General features: G+C 41.8%; 1 protein-coding gene across 1 annotated transcript; it reads left to right on the top strand.

The window, feature by feature from the left end:
* Positions 1–296: 296 nt before the first annotated feature.
* On the top strand, positions 297–12,713 carry SLC6A4 (solute carrier family 6 (neurotransmitter transporter), member 4). Its single transcript, XM_010185470.1, has 13 exons — positions 297–776; positions 1,512–1,646; positions 2,451–2,670; positions 3,088–3,226; positions 3,616–3,750; positions 5,456–5,559; positions 6,739–6,866; positions 7,217–7,329; positions 8,043–8,174; positions 9,273–9,372; positions 9,687–9,787; positions 11,564–11,731; positions 12,494–12,713. Exons 1-13 carry the CDS (start codon positions 317–319, stop codon positions 12,566–12,568), a joined length of 2,010 nt encoding a protein of 669 aa, XP_010183772.1. The 5' UTR covers positions 297–316; the 3' UTR covers positions 12,569–12,713.
* Positions 12,714–13,761: the final 1,048 nt, after the last annotated feature.

The raw sequence follows: 13,761 nt of genomic DNA, 5'->3' as shown, positions 1-13,761 counted from the left end.
ATCCCAAATAGATTATCTGCTAAATGATTCACATTGCATGCCACGATGGTTAATCACTTCCAAAGTATTTTAATCACAGAATCTGGCAGTGATAATTTGTAAGTTGCCATCGTCAGTAAGCCCTGTAATGGATTTGTAACTATTTTTTTTCAATTCTTAGATGGTGCCTGTGCCTTCAGTCTGATGGATTTAAATATGGAAGAGGAATTCTGAAAGTGCTGGGAAGACACTGGGAGTAGCAGCGTGGGAAGACAAGCCACAGGGGGACTCTGTGCTGCTGTCTGTCAGCAAGTGATCAGAATAAATCTCGGAAAACATGGAAAAAAAGGCAACAAGCAATGAGACTGAGCCGCTGACTTCCAAGAAAGATGTTTCAGACTGTAACGAAGGAGAAGATTGTAAAGAGAACAGACTTCTGGTTAGGAACCCTAAATCTGCTCTACGGCTAGTGGAGGATGGCAATAAAGTCCACCCCAGCCAGGGAGACAAAGGGGCGGCAGCTCAGATCTCCAATGGTTACTCAGGGGTTCAGAGCTCCGTTCCCTGCAACGGAATGGGAGAGGTGGAGGATGCCCAGTGCAGTGCCCCTGCAGCCACAACCACCACCACCACCACTTCCACCACCTGCGGAGCAGAGGGGCAGCAGCAGCTGATGGAGCTGGAGGACAGAGAGACCTGGAGTAAAAAAATTGACTTTCTCCTCTCTGTCATTGGATATGCAGTGGATCTGGGAAACGTGTGGAGATTTCCTTATATATGCTACCAAAACGGAGGAGGTCAGTGACCAGTGCTGTACGCTGTTCCTGAATGCTGAACTTCCTTGCTTAGAAACGGATGAGTTTAGGGTTTTATTTTAGTATCATTTATAACAAATTACCAATGGAAATTACTTACTTTGCCAGCAGACTGGAAAATCTAAATACTGGGGTAGGATAACTAGACACATTAATAGGGAAAACAAACTATTTAGCAAGATCTGAAAAGTCAGTCCAACTAGAAGCTGAGAGCCAGTCAGGCACAGAAGCCCTTCCAAGAGAAAAGACTCAACTCCTGTCCCAAGGAGTATTTTAAAATCAGATAAACCAATATGTCAAAACCAGCTCATCAGGAATGCTAGGTCTTAGACTAACTGGCATATCAGCCAAAATATAAATCTAACCGAGGAGATCTTGGAAAGGACTTTAGTCTCCCTGATATAACAAAGGCATTTTACTGAAGAAATTAATGATTTTAATGTAGCCCATCTCACAATTGTATCCAGTACAGTCTTGGTGAATCCTATGTACACTTATCAGAGAAATTAGAGTTTTGGCCTGAGTGTCGCTTCTTACTCACACTGCGGAGCAGTTGCTTTTAAGAGAAATCCCATGGTAACTCAGTGTGGCACACCGGCTAGGGAGGGGATCTGCATCTTCCCTGTGGTATAAAAGGAACTGTTGTTTATGGAGTGCTGATACTCTTGGGAGACAAGTCCTATGAAGAGTGATAATCATCTGCTTTCTCTCTTGCAGGAGCATTCCTCATCCCTTACACGATTATGGCCATCTTCGGAGGGATTCCTCTCTTCTATATGGAACTAGCACTAGGACAGTACCACAGGAATGGGTGTATTTCAATTTGGAGAAAAATATGTCCTATATTCAAAGGTAAAGAAGGGGAATGGAAAATTGCTAGGAAATTTCTGAATAACTCGAAGATTTTCCTACAAAGGTGAAATTTCTGGAAAAAAAAAGAGAAAATCTCATAAAACAAAGTAAGGCTTGTTCTATACAAGATCTTGGCTTTACAAAGAAAGCTTTCATAAAACTTTATGTACACCTGCAGATGTGTGTGTGTGCTCTCCTGCACACGTATGACGTGCAATTCTCAAATCGATAGAAGCCTGTCCACTTTCTCTGACCCAAGCCTGGAGATGTATATATCTACATCTGTAAATGTAATTAATAAAGTAAGCCCATCATTACTGAATCCAAAGCAAAATTAAACAAAGGAAAGACTAAAGATCTACTATTTCTATTACAAAGATATCACAAAGAAATTATTTAAAATCTTCGGCCTGGTCTGTCCATTGCTACCCCACCACAGAGGCTTTTAGAGTAGAAGGACCTGCTCTATATGCTCTTTTACTCTTGATCCCGGTGTTACAGCTCTGGTCTTGTCTTTTTTTTATTTACTAAGAGTGCAAGATGCCTATTTCTAACTTCTAGGAATTTAGAAACAGATGAAAAAATCTATATAAGCATGTTCTGTCTTGATTAAGGATGCTTTTTTGGAATGGGAGCCTGAGTGTTTCTAAAGCCACAGGAAATTCCAGTAGACACTTGAGAGGGTATGTGTACCTCCTGCAGAGCTGCCTTAGTTACTGATTGTAGTTGATGTGATAACCAATTCCTTCCTTTTTTTTTTGGCCTAACACACTCACTTCATGTAATTCTTTCCTGCCTTACTAGGAATTGGCTTTGCCATCTGTATAATAGATCTTTACGTAGCTTCCTACTACAACACCATAATGGCTTGGGCCTTTTACTACCTCGTATCCTCCTTCACGGCGGAGCTGCCCTGGACGAGCTGCACGAACGCCTGGAACACGGGCAACTGCACCAACTACTTCAGCAAGGACAACGTCAGCTGGTCCTTGCACTCCACCTCGCCTGCAGAAGAATTTTATACGTAAGTGCATGTAAGTGAGGACAGGAATACCAGACAGAGTGGGGAAACATGTAGCAAGCTTATTTTTAACAGGGGAGCAGGGCTGTTTATTAACGGTACCATTTTCTGAACTATTCAAATAGCTGAATACTTGTAGGTGCATGTAAGCTTAGTGTGTAAGGGAGGGTACTCTGTATTTTAGATCAGAGGTTCGCAACACTGTCAGCTGTCATAATTGATCATCACTGGTGCACCATTAATATCAAACTTTTAATAAAAGAAATTAAAAATCCCAAATGACATGACTTTGAAGGCTACTCATCAAGGCCTCAGGACTACCTGTAGTGCTCAGACCACAGTATGGGACTGTTCAAAGCATACTTAACATAAGCATTTGTTAAAAAAATATCTATACTGTGTTTTTCTTTCCTCTTTCAGCCGCCAAGTTCTACAGGTGCACAGGTCCAATGGGCTGGATGACCTGGGGGGCATTAGCTGGCAATTGACCCTCTGTTTATTGTTAATCTTCACCATTGTATACTTCAGCATCTGGAAAGGGGTCAAAACATCTGGCAAGGTGAATGCAAAAGCAAGACAAATCAACTTGGTACAGTATAGTCCAGCAGTAGTTCTAAATGAGGCAATTAACTGGACAGAGAATTATCTCAGATTGCCTCCATGACAGGAATTACAGGCTCATGCATTTGGGAAGCACTTACTGTAGAGTGACTGCTACTGTTCCCCGAGTAATATACGACAACAGTGAGTTATGCCGCTGTTCTCTGGACAAGAACAACCCCGCCAAGAGAAAGCGTGGGTATAGATGTGCAAAGTGCCCGTTCACAGACCTTCTGAGGAGTTCACATGGAGATGTTATAAACACTAAGAGCTATAGCATCCTATTCTTATTATCGCCTGTTAACGTTCTACCCACGGCAAATGCTATCTTGCTGTTTTCCCTCGCAGATGGTATGGGTGACTGCCACATTTCCCTACATCATACTCTTTATCCTGCTAGTGAGAGGTGCAACTTTGCCTGGGGCTTGGAGAGGCGTCCTCTACTACCTGAAACCTGAATGGCAGAAACTCCTGGCCACTGAGGTAAAAACATTATGAAAGGGGAGAGGTTCACTTTTAGCGTAACAGCGTGTATATACTTCAGTGTCTGTTTTTAGCACACAGCGTGATTAAACAGATGTCTTAGCATGGGCTAAGACTAGAGTCCACTATCAATATAGCTTGAACTAATAGTAGAGTTCTCATCCAGTGGCTGAATAGAATTAGTGAAATGACTAGAAAGAAAACAAGTGACCAAACAATTTTTCACCAGAAAAATGCTGAACAACCTGACATTGAGTGAGAATGATTGCTGCCACACTGCACAAAATCCTTACCTATGACAGTCACACTGAGCAAGCTAAGTGTCCTATGCCCTAACTGGTCTAGTAGCAGGTTTTTTGGCTGTGAGGGGACCATTACACACTTGGGCAGGCTTTTCCGCAGCCCAACAGTTGCACATTTTAAATAGCGCAGGTTACTAGAGTTGAAACTTCAGACCCCCATCCCGTGCTGAGCTTTGGCAGATAAGGCCAAGGAGACTCTCTGTAGCCACCAACTAAAGTAATGCATGTAAATGTGTGTGGAGAAGAAATAAATCAGTTAGGGCTGCACACATCACCAGTATTTGAAAAGAAAGGAGGAATGAGGACAAGACTGAGCTAACCAACAACCCCAGGCATTCCAGTATCTGATTCAGCTTTGAACTCTGTGGATGACAAGTAGTCCCGTGTCTATGAGAAGGGTGATGGAAAAATCCCAAAGCAATAAATATTACAAATACAAAGATTACAAATTCTAATGTTTGCAAGTCTGCTGCTGCCCAGCTGATACGGCGAGTTTTGAATGAAGAGGAAATGAAAAGACACCAGTCTCTGATAAAGCAGGATCTCCAATAAGGGACCACATCTTCTGGAAAAGCAATAAAGGGCATTGATATTGTATTGGATGTATCTGAAGTGAGGACAGCAGATTGCAATCTGTGTGCTGGACGACGACAAGGCTCTGTCTGTGGATGATACAGGATGGCCTCACACGATGGAAGAGAATATTAGAAATGAGTTGTAATGAACTCCATGTTTCAATCAAAAGAGGAAATATGAATGAGGACTTTCACCTTCGGAAAGAGGACTGATATTGTACTTTAAGAACAGTACTCATTAAGGCTATGGCCACTTTTAAAGTACAACAGGGTTTTCATAACAAGATCATCACATCTGCATCTGTCATGGCTACAGCAAGGCCGAATTGAGTCCTAAGAACTAGAGCTGCATCCACACTGTCCTAAATCTAGGAAAAATCTGGGCCATGATCATCCACTACTTACCCTGGGGGGACACAGCCGATTCCACAGCTCACAGAGTTTGGAGGAAGATGGGCCGAGCCCACTGCAAACTCATAGACACCAAGTTCTCTATACACCGCAAAACTTGTGTTGAACTGATTACGGGCAAGTAACTGTGAATTAATCTAAGATGCTGCCAGAAGTGAAACTGCCAGGGAATACTTATGACAGTACAATAAGCACTCATAGGCACTAAAATTGTAGTGGATGTTTACAGCTCTCACAGATCTACAATAAATATTCATATTTAAGCATGTTCCCTTAATAATATGTTTGTTAGACCAGGGCTAGGATATAGGCAGACTAATGAAGCATGGTTTTGTAGGCCTAAGTGATATTCTGAATATGCTAAACTCATTCAGTCTGTTTTATGTAATTTTTTTCTTGATCTTGGATATTTTCCAGGTTTGGGTGGATGCAGCAGCTCAGATTTTTTTCTCCCTTGGTCCTGGTTTTGGGGTCCTATTGGCTTATGCCAGCTACAACAAATTCCGTAACAACTGCTACCAGTGAGTTCTACCTTATTCTATCAGTAAAATAGTGTTAAATATGATGTAACGGTGGGTATTTATGAACAAGAAGCACAGTGCTGGTGAAAGGCACTGAACTGTCAGACCTGTGTACGTACAAATCAGACAGAAGCATCTGAATAAAAGGAACAAAAGTCCTTATTGAAAGAACCTGCAATCTACATTTCCTCTCTGTTATGCCTATCCTAAAAGAAGAGAAAATCTCTCCCAGTTAGAGAATGGAGTCTAAGATGTAGTAACCTGCCACAACAAAATGGACTCAAACCCTGTCAAACTATCACTTTATAATTATTTAATCTTAGCAGTCAGCTAGGAAAATAACTTGAGTCTTGAGCTGAAAGGTGATTTACAGATCACAGAATCACAGAATCTCAGGAGTTGGAAGGGACCTCAAAAGCTCATCCAGTCCAATCCCCCTGCCGGAGCAGGAACACCCAGATGAGGTTGCACAGGAAGGCGTCCAGGCGAGGTTTGAATGTCTGCAGGGAAGGAGACTCCACAACCTCTCTGGGCAGCCTGGGCCATGCTCTGGCACCCTTACAGTAAAAATGTTTCTCCTCATATTCACATTGAACCTCCTATGTTCCAGCTTGCACCCATTGCCCCTTGTCCTGTCATTGGACATCAAAGAGCAGAGCCTGGCTCCTTCCTCCTGACACTCGCCCTTTACAAATTTATAAACATTAATGAGGTCTCCCCTCAGTCTCCTCTTCTCCAAGCTAAAGAGACCCGGCTCCCTCAGCCGCTCCTCATAAGGGAGATGCTCCACTCCCTTGATCATCTTTGTGGCTCTGTGCAGTTCTTTCCTTGTTATCTTAAAAAATTCTATTTATAACTTGTAAAATGAAATTCTCAATTCTTTACTATTCCTATCGTAATTCCTGTTTTTTTAAAGCACCGGTATACCTCCAGCATTCAACCCAGTGTCAGACTAACGTCACAGCATCTGTTTGAAGTTGAAGAAGAAAAAGTAGTCATTTGGGGTTTGTTTTGCTTTTTCTTTCTTTCAAATCTGCTGCTTGCTTTTTTTTTTCCCACTGTATTCCCCTCGTTTTTCCAGGAGTCCATCCAGGTCATTAACTGCAGTACCATCTGGTAGTAAACTACCCTTGCTAGCAGATGCCGATTCCCTGATATGAGTTAGGTCTTGTGTTGCAGAGATGCTCTGGTTACCAGTACCGTCAACTGCGTGACCAGTTTCGTGTCTGGATTCGTCATTTTCACCGTGCTGGGATACATGGCAGAGATGAGGAATGAAGACGTTTCAGAGGTTGCCAAAGACACTGGTAGGTGAACTTTTTGCACACATCTCTCAAACTGCTTCTGAGATAGAATACATTTGTATATTACCTTCTAGATTGAGAACAGCCCAAATTATGCAAAATATTTAGTACATAATTCAGGTTATTGATGTACTTTATGATAAGGACGCTGTTATACAGTACAGCTAAAGAATTCTTCTATAAAGAGAGCATATAGAAATCATAGTGCATGCAGCTTCACAGACGTGGTGGTAACTGAGCAGTGCCAAGCAGCCTGGGAGCTACCAGGAAGACACCATGGTACAGCAAAAGAGCCTGTCCTACTCACAGCAGCACTGCACTAACAACTGCCCTTAATGTTCTTCCAATATCAGGACCCAGCCTCCTCTTCATTACGTACGCTGAGGCCATTGCAAACATGCCTGCATCCACTTTCTTTGCCATCATCTTTTTCCTGATGTTGCTCACGCTGGGATTAGACAGCACGGTGAGTAGAGGGCACGGGAGACAGTGGATCTCTGATGTTTGGTGTGTTACAAAGACTGCACTGCCACTGAAGGGTTCAAAGCAGAACTAGCATCTCCATCTACCTTCTGCTACTCCAACTTTGACTTAAAGAGGCCTAGATAAAATGAAATTGTCAGTGTCATACTGTGACAATTAGGAGCTGACCTGGAAATGTAACCAAAGTACTTGATTCATACCTAGTTGAATGCAGCCCTCCAGGCTCCTTGTCCCTTGTACTTGTAAGTTTGCAAAACAGTTATTACATTGCGGATTTTGTTCCCATTAAATGGATTTAAAGGTGGGTACTGGAGGTGGCCTTCCCAACAGCGCTGCAAAAAAGATGTTCTAAAAACTTGCCACGTCAGCCTGTTTTTACAAATTGTGAATCAGCTCCTTCCAGGAAGGATGAACTCAGCTGGTTTCACAACCTTGGTTCTCCTGAGACCTCCTATCCCTTGTACTACAGCGCTTCCTCTTGTGACGGGCACTTCCTGCAGATGCACGAAGGCTAAATCCCCACCTTAAACAAGTTTAAAATTCCGAAGAAAGACCATCTAAACAAGTCACGCCAACTCTACAGGCAGAATAAAGCACCAGTATTGCAATGTTTAAAAGCTCCTTTAAGCACTGAAACATACTTTGAAGCGGGTAGAGCTGCCCTCTGTTTTGCAGTGATTTTCCCATGCTTTCCAGTTTGCAGGACTAGAGGGAGTGATTACCGGAGTACTGGATGAATTCCCACACGTCTGGAGCAAACGCAGGGAATTGTTTGTCCTTGGCCTGACCATCGTTTGCTTTTTGGGGTCATTAGCAACCCTGACATTTGTAAGTATTTCACCCACTCCTCAGCTTTCCTCACTGCCAGTTTCCTACAAAGGGCATTTGGAGAAGGCAGTATTATTTGAAGAGAGTTTCCAGAACACAGTTTAAACCTTCAGCCTGTCTTCTTTATGCATTAGAAATCTATATTTGGAATGAATGTGAACAGTATCTCTCACTAGGAAATGTGCCGCAAAATGATCGTATTGCAAATTCAGCAAAACTCTAATGTGCCACACATCATAAATGACGCAGCCGCTGCTCCAACTGCTGAATCAGGAAGCAGACAACTTTCCACATTTTGTGTGCTCTTCACTTCTTGTTCTCAAAAGTTCCATGTTTAAGAATAATATTGTTTTCATTTTCCCAACTTTTGAAATGGGAACTTTTTAAATTTTAAATTAAAAAAAGAATGATGAAAAAAACTACCTGCTAGAAAATGCTGTAATTGCCTGTTGCTGTTCTCCAAAACTTTCTAGCCATTAATTTCCTGCATCTTCCTCATCAGGCCAGAAATCCTGACCCATCACACCAAAAGGTCCCTGTGGGTCTTGTAGGATTTCATTTTCACAAGCAACTGTTTGAGTGTAGTGATCATAAGGGACAAAGAAAAAAATATTTGGCTTTCCTGTCACACTTCACTCCGTTTGCTCACTTACGTGCAACTTCCTTCTCATTTAAAGCATTTGCGGTAAGAGGAGACTCAGTTCCTCTCTGAGATGCAATGCTCTCCTCCTCCATCTGATTCTAGATTCCAAGTGGAAAGAAAGCAAAGTAACCCCGTTTGTTTCCTGCTCTGTAACCATGGCTCAGGTTGAACAAAGAAGATGCCATCACAGAAGGGATGCAAAAGCCATCCCATCAATCCCCACCAAATCTCATTTGTCCATTAAAATCCAGCTAGAACTGCCAGCAGACTCAGTTTAGCTTTCCTGCACGGCACCAGAGAGCAGATCATTGTGCAAGGATTTCACCAAGTGCCACAACTGACTGGATTACCCATCTGTGAATGCTGTGGTGCAATGAAGGCAATAATAAACAACAGCGTTACGGGATTTCCGTCGCTGGATCTTTGGTTCACTGATAATATGATCTCCTTTCTAGGGAGGTGCGTATGTGGTGAAGCTGTTTGAAGAATACGCCACCGGTCCAGCTGTCCTAACAGTGGTGTTTCTGGAAGCGGTTGCTGTGGCCTGGTTCTATGGTATGTTTGCTAACCCAGACTCCTGAGCTCCTGCAGCAGAACATCTCCTGTCCTGTAGTCATGATCACTGATGTCTCCAGAAAAAGTTTACCAAACTTTTTACAAACCCCCTGATTACCACGTCGGTGAGAATGATTACTGTTCTCCAACAGAAGTACAGTGACGTCTAAAAGTAACGAGAGCTATAACCCAGAATAATGAAGGTTTTAATATAATTTAAAGTTATAGGAACTTTCATGATGGATTCTGAATTTATTTGCTGTGCACCTACTCACAAAAAATTTCTATCTGCTGTCACCACTCTCCTCCCACAGGAATCACCCAGTTTTGCAACGATGTGAAAGAAATGCTAGGCTTCAGCCCAGGCTGGTACTGGCGAGTTTGCTGGGTAGCAATTAGTCCCATCTTCCTTCTGGTGAGTTTTTTTTCAGACCTTTTTCTTTCCAGCACTGAAAAATTGCCATCGACTAATGCACTTCCTTAGACTTCTACAAGCTTGGTTACAGAATTTTCTTGTGAAGTTCTTTGATGCCAATTCTCGCCAAACCAAAAAGGCTCTGTTAGTGAAAAATACCATGCAATGCTGCAAGGTTTTGTTACCAAATCAGTATTTTAAGGACTTTTTTTGTAGATGAGCTGGATAAGTAAGACTAGGTTCTGAATGACTCCCCTCCTTCCCTCTGCTGAGCAAAGTGACTTTGTTCTGTTGCTTTATATTCACCTCAGCAAAGCGAAGCAATAAAAGGTGATGATGGAACAGGCTGGCTGGGGAGGCAAACCCAGATCAGTAAATGCACCGTCTCAGCAACTGCTGACTGACAACTTGAGAATGTTCCACTAACAATTTTCAGCAGTTAATTGCAACCTTTATAAATCCATAATTCAGAATTGGAAATACTGCCCCAATGTTTGACTTGGCAGCATTATTGATAACACTTCCACATAAAGTGTTCATTTCCTGATCCAAAATTAGTTCATGCTGTCTTTTATTGTTACAAGCCTTAGTGAGAGCAAAGCAGGTCAAGATGGAGTTTATGAAGCACAGAACGTAGATTTAAGACCTACAGAGTGAATTCAAAACACTTGTAATGATCAATGCGTGGTTAAAACATTTTCATTATATTAGCCCTTGAAAAAGAAGGGAAGAAGAGGCTATAAATCAAAGTGTGACACCACAAATAATTTCTATGCTACTGTCCTCTTTGTGATCCTAAAACAGTAAAAATAAACAGAAAGGAACACAGCTCTGGTGATGTGGTTACTAGGCACAGCTATTTGTATTCTCAGTGGAAAATAAACTAAACTAAACTAAGGAAAGCCCAGAAGGAAGTACATTATTTCTGTATGGAAATTTTGCTGGCAGTCCTGAACTTCTGATGATACTCTGGAAAATACCAGAGCCAGAGATCCTTCTACGGACAGTCACAAATATTATTCCTGTAGTATTCAACTAAAAGCATTTTTTGTTCCACAAGAAACGTCTCAGTCGTGAAGGGGATGCACAGGAAAATGATCTATCAGCATTAATTGAGCTGACACCAGAATAGTAGATCCAAACTAAAGATTTGTAAAAGCTACTGGAGAACTGAAACGATATGGGAAAATACCACAGAAAAGAGGAAATGCGTAGAAAATAATTAACAGTGAAAGAAATAGAATCTGTCTAGCTCACAACAGAGAAAGCTGAAAGCTGATGTGATTAGCACAGGTAAGTACTTTAACAGTATTTGAAAGAGTATTAAAAGGGGCTACAAACCAATAAAGAACAGCATAAAAAACAGCACAGTGGCTGCAACTTAAATTGAGACAAAACAGAATTGACAGTGATGATGATTAAATATGGGACAAGTAGCAGAGGGAAACTGTACACTTGCCATTTCTGGTGGCTTAAAATTAAGATGATGCCTTTCTGGAAGGGATGCTTTAGCTGGGCTATGCTCTAAAGCACCTGAACTCTTTTAAACTTCCTGAAGGAAAGACTGCATATCCAAAAGTTGGTTTGGTTTTGCTTGTTTGTTTTTAAATCCATGCTAATGTCATTTAGGATTTCTTCAGTGCTGACGTATGTTTAATCCTTCCTGAGTCCTACTCATTTACTTCAGTTTGATGCTGCGCTGGGACACAGAGTTCCCTAAAGCAAGTGCGTGCCATCACAACACATGTATTCATACTTCTCCCTCTTCTTTTCCAGTTCGTCACTTGCAGCTTTCTGTCCAATCCTCCCGAGCTACGGCTTTTTGATTATAACTACCCCTACTGGACCACAGTAGTGGGTTACTGCATAGGGACCTCTTCTGTCATCTGCATTCCCATCTACATGGTTTACCGGCTGATCATCACTCCAGGAACACTTAAGGAGGTATCAACAAGGCTCTGTTGCTTCTACTGGACTGTTAGGAAGGAGCTGATTCCTAAAAATACAACGGGTAGATTCTTCTAGGTCTGATGCCCTGGGACTTGAGGATTATTGCTGTTCTGTTCCTGGCCAGCTGACAGATAACTGCTCTCTGCCCATTCTGAGTGATTCACAAATCTCCCCAGGTCTTACTGAGGCCACTGACATATTCATACAAAATATTAAATCAAGTCCTTTTATTTTAAGCCCTGGTGAACTGGAGGCTTTTCCTAGAAATCACACAAGAGACAGTATCACGTGAATGAGGCAGTGAAAGATCGGCTCCCTCGGGTATATCTGGAAGAACAAGTTTCTTTTTTCTGTCCGACACTTAATAAGATTTCTCTGCCATAAATCTGTGGCAGCCTGTGATGGCATTTTTGGGATTTCTTGTCAGTTCATGTAAATACCAGTTCAGAAAGAGTATGTTCAGTTGGCTCGGGGTATCCAAGTAAACTGCAAAGTCCTAAAGCATTAATACGACATCTGTCAAACTTAGATTCAAATTATATGTTACAAATAATTAAAAAATAATGCTGTGCACGTCTATAGTACCTCACATCTTCATAGTGCTGAGATAACAGAAGCCTGAAACATCCTTGTGTGGTTCAAGAGGTAGAACTCAAACCAGTCATGTTTTTATTAGAAATCTCTTTCCAAATGGCTGCCATGTTAAATATTACCTCTAAAATTAATCCATTTCTAATACCGATTTCTTTCCAACAGCGTATTCTGAAAAGCATTACTCCAGAAACAGCTACAGAAATTCCTTTCGGAGACATCCGCATGAATGCAGTATAAGCCAACCTGTTTTCTGGGGAGAAGAGACAGGGAGCAAAAAACGTAACTTTCCCCATACTCTCCCCGCAGAGAATCACATTTCCAGCTGAGACAACAAACGGAGGAGTTTTCTGTGGAGGCTGCGTCACCGACAACAGGCATTTGGAAACGCGATGCCTCCAGCACATTTATCCAAGCAATTCAATGAAATCTACTGTGCACTTCTAACCAGACTGGACTGGCTGAGAACTCGCTCACTCTGGAAACACGAGGATGTGTGTGTGCATGAGAATACCCCTGCTCCACGGGCGCTGGGGCTGTCTGAGGGTGTGCGCAATGGCATAAGCCACTGTAGGAGAGCATCAGCGGGTAGGATTAGGTGTAGCATCCCAAGTCTGTGGCAGTACTCCTGTATCTTCCTCAATGTGATCGTTTGTACTGGGCAATGTCGTATTCGCTTTAAGGTTCTCATTGCTTAAACTACATTGAAAAAAATTAAAAAAAAATAATTTCTGATAGCCATATATTACTCAAGTAACACAGGGTTTTATAAACTAGGAAACAAAAATAGCAAATTCTTCAATCCCTCGGTTTGTAGTGGAGGAGACAGAGGAAGAGGAAACAATCCTGAGCAGCACTATGTCCAGCTCTGCATACATTAGCACACGCATTTGGTAGCATGTCCTGTATTTTGTAGATGGTAACAGTTTCTATGAATTGTTTTTTGCATAACAAATCCTACAAAAGCATTTTTTGTAATGTTGTAGGCTTCACCTTCCTTTGGACCCAATCAAGCCACAAGAACTCATCATGGGTGACTTGACAAGTACCTAAGCTTAGTTCTGTTTTCATAGCTACGCTAGATATTCACTAAAGCACTGTCCTGACAGACCTATTGCTTATACCCAAAGAAACTACAGACCAACAATGAGGGTTTTTGAGTTCCAATGCCAAAAAGTGGAATCTTAAAGAGCTGCTTCTCTGCTTTGCTAATTTATTTTTTTAATTGTTTCACACCTAAAATCTGCTGAAGCCCATGGCTTTTCCTATTCTTTCCTAGCACAGAACTAAAGTTTAGAATATTCCTTTTGGCTGGCTGACAAAAGTACTTCTAAAAACTAAACAAACCTACTTTGAAGATTATTAGCTCGTAGCCTAACGGGCACATATTTGGTTTTCACCATGAAGAAGGAAGGGAATTTTTTTTAACAAGA

The sequence above is a fragment of the Mesitornis unicolor genome, unplaced genomic scaffold (genome assembly GCF_000695765.1).
Source record: "Mesitornis unicolor isolate BGI_N332 unplaced genomic scaffold, ASM69576v1 scaffold10285, whole genome shotgun sequence".
Classification (NCBI taxonomy): Eukaryota; Metazoa; Chordata; class Aves; order Mesitornithiformes; family Mesitornithidae; genus Mesitornis; species Mesitornis unicolor.
This window is presented reverse-complemented; position numbering and strand designations above follow the sequence as displayed.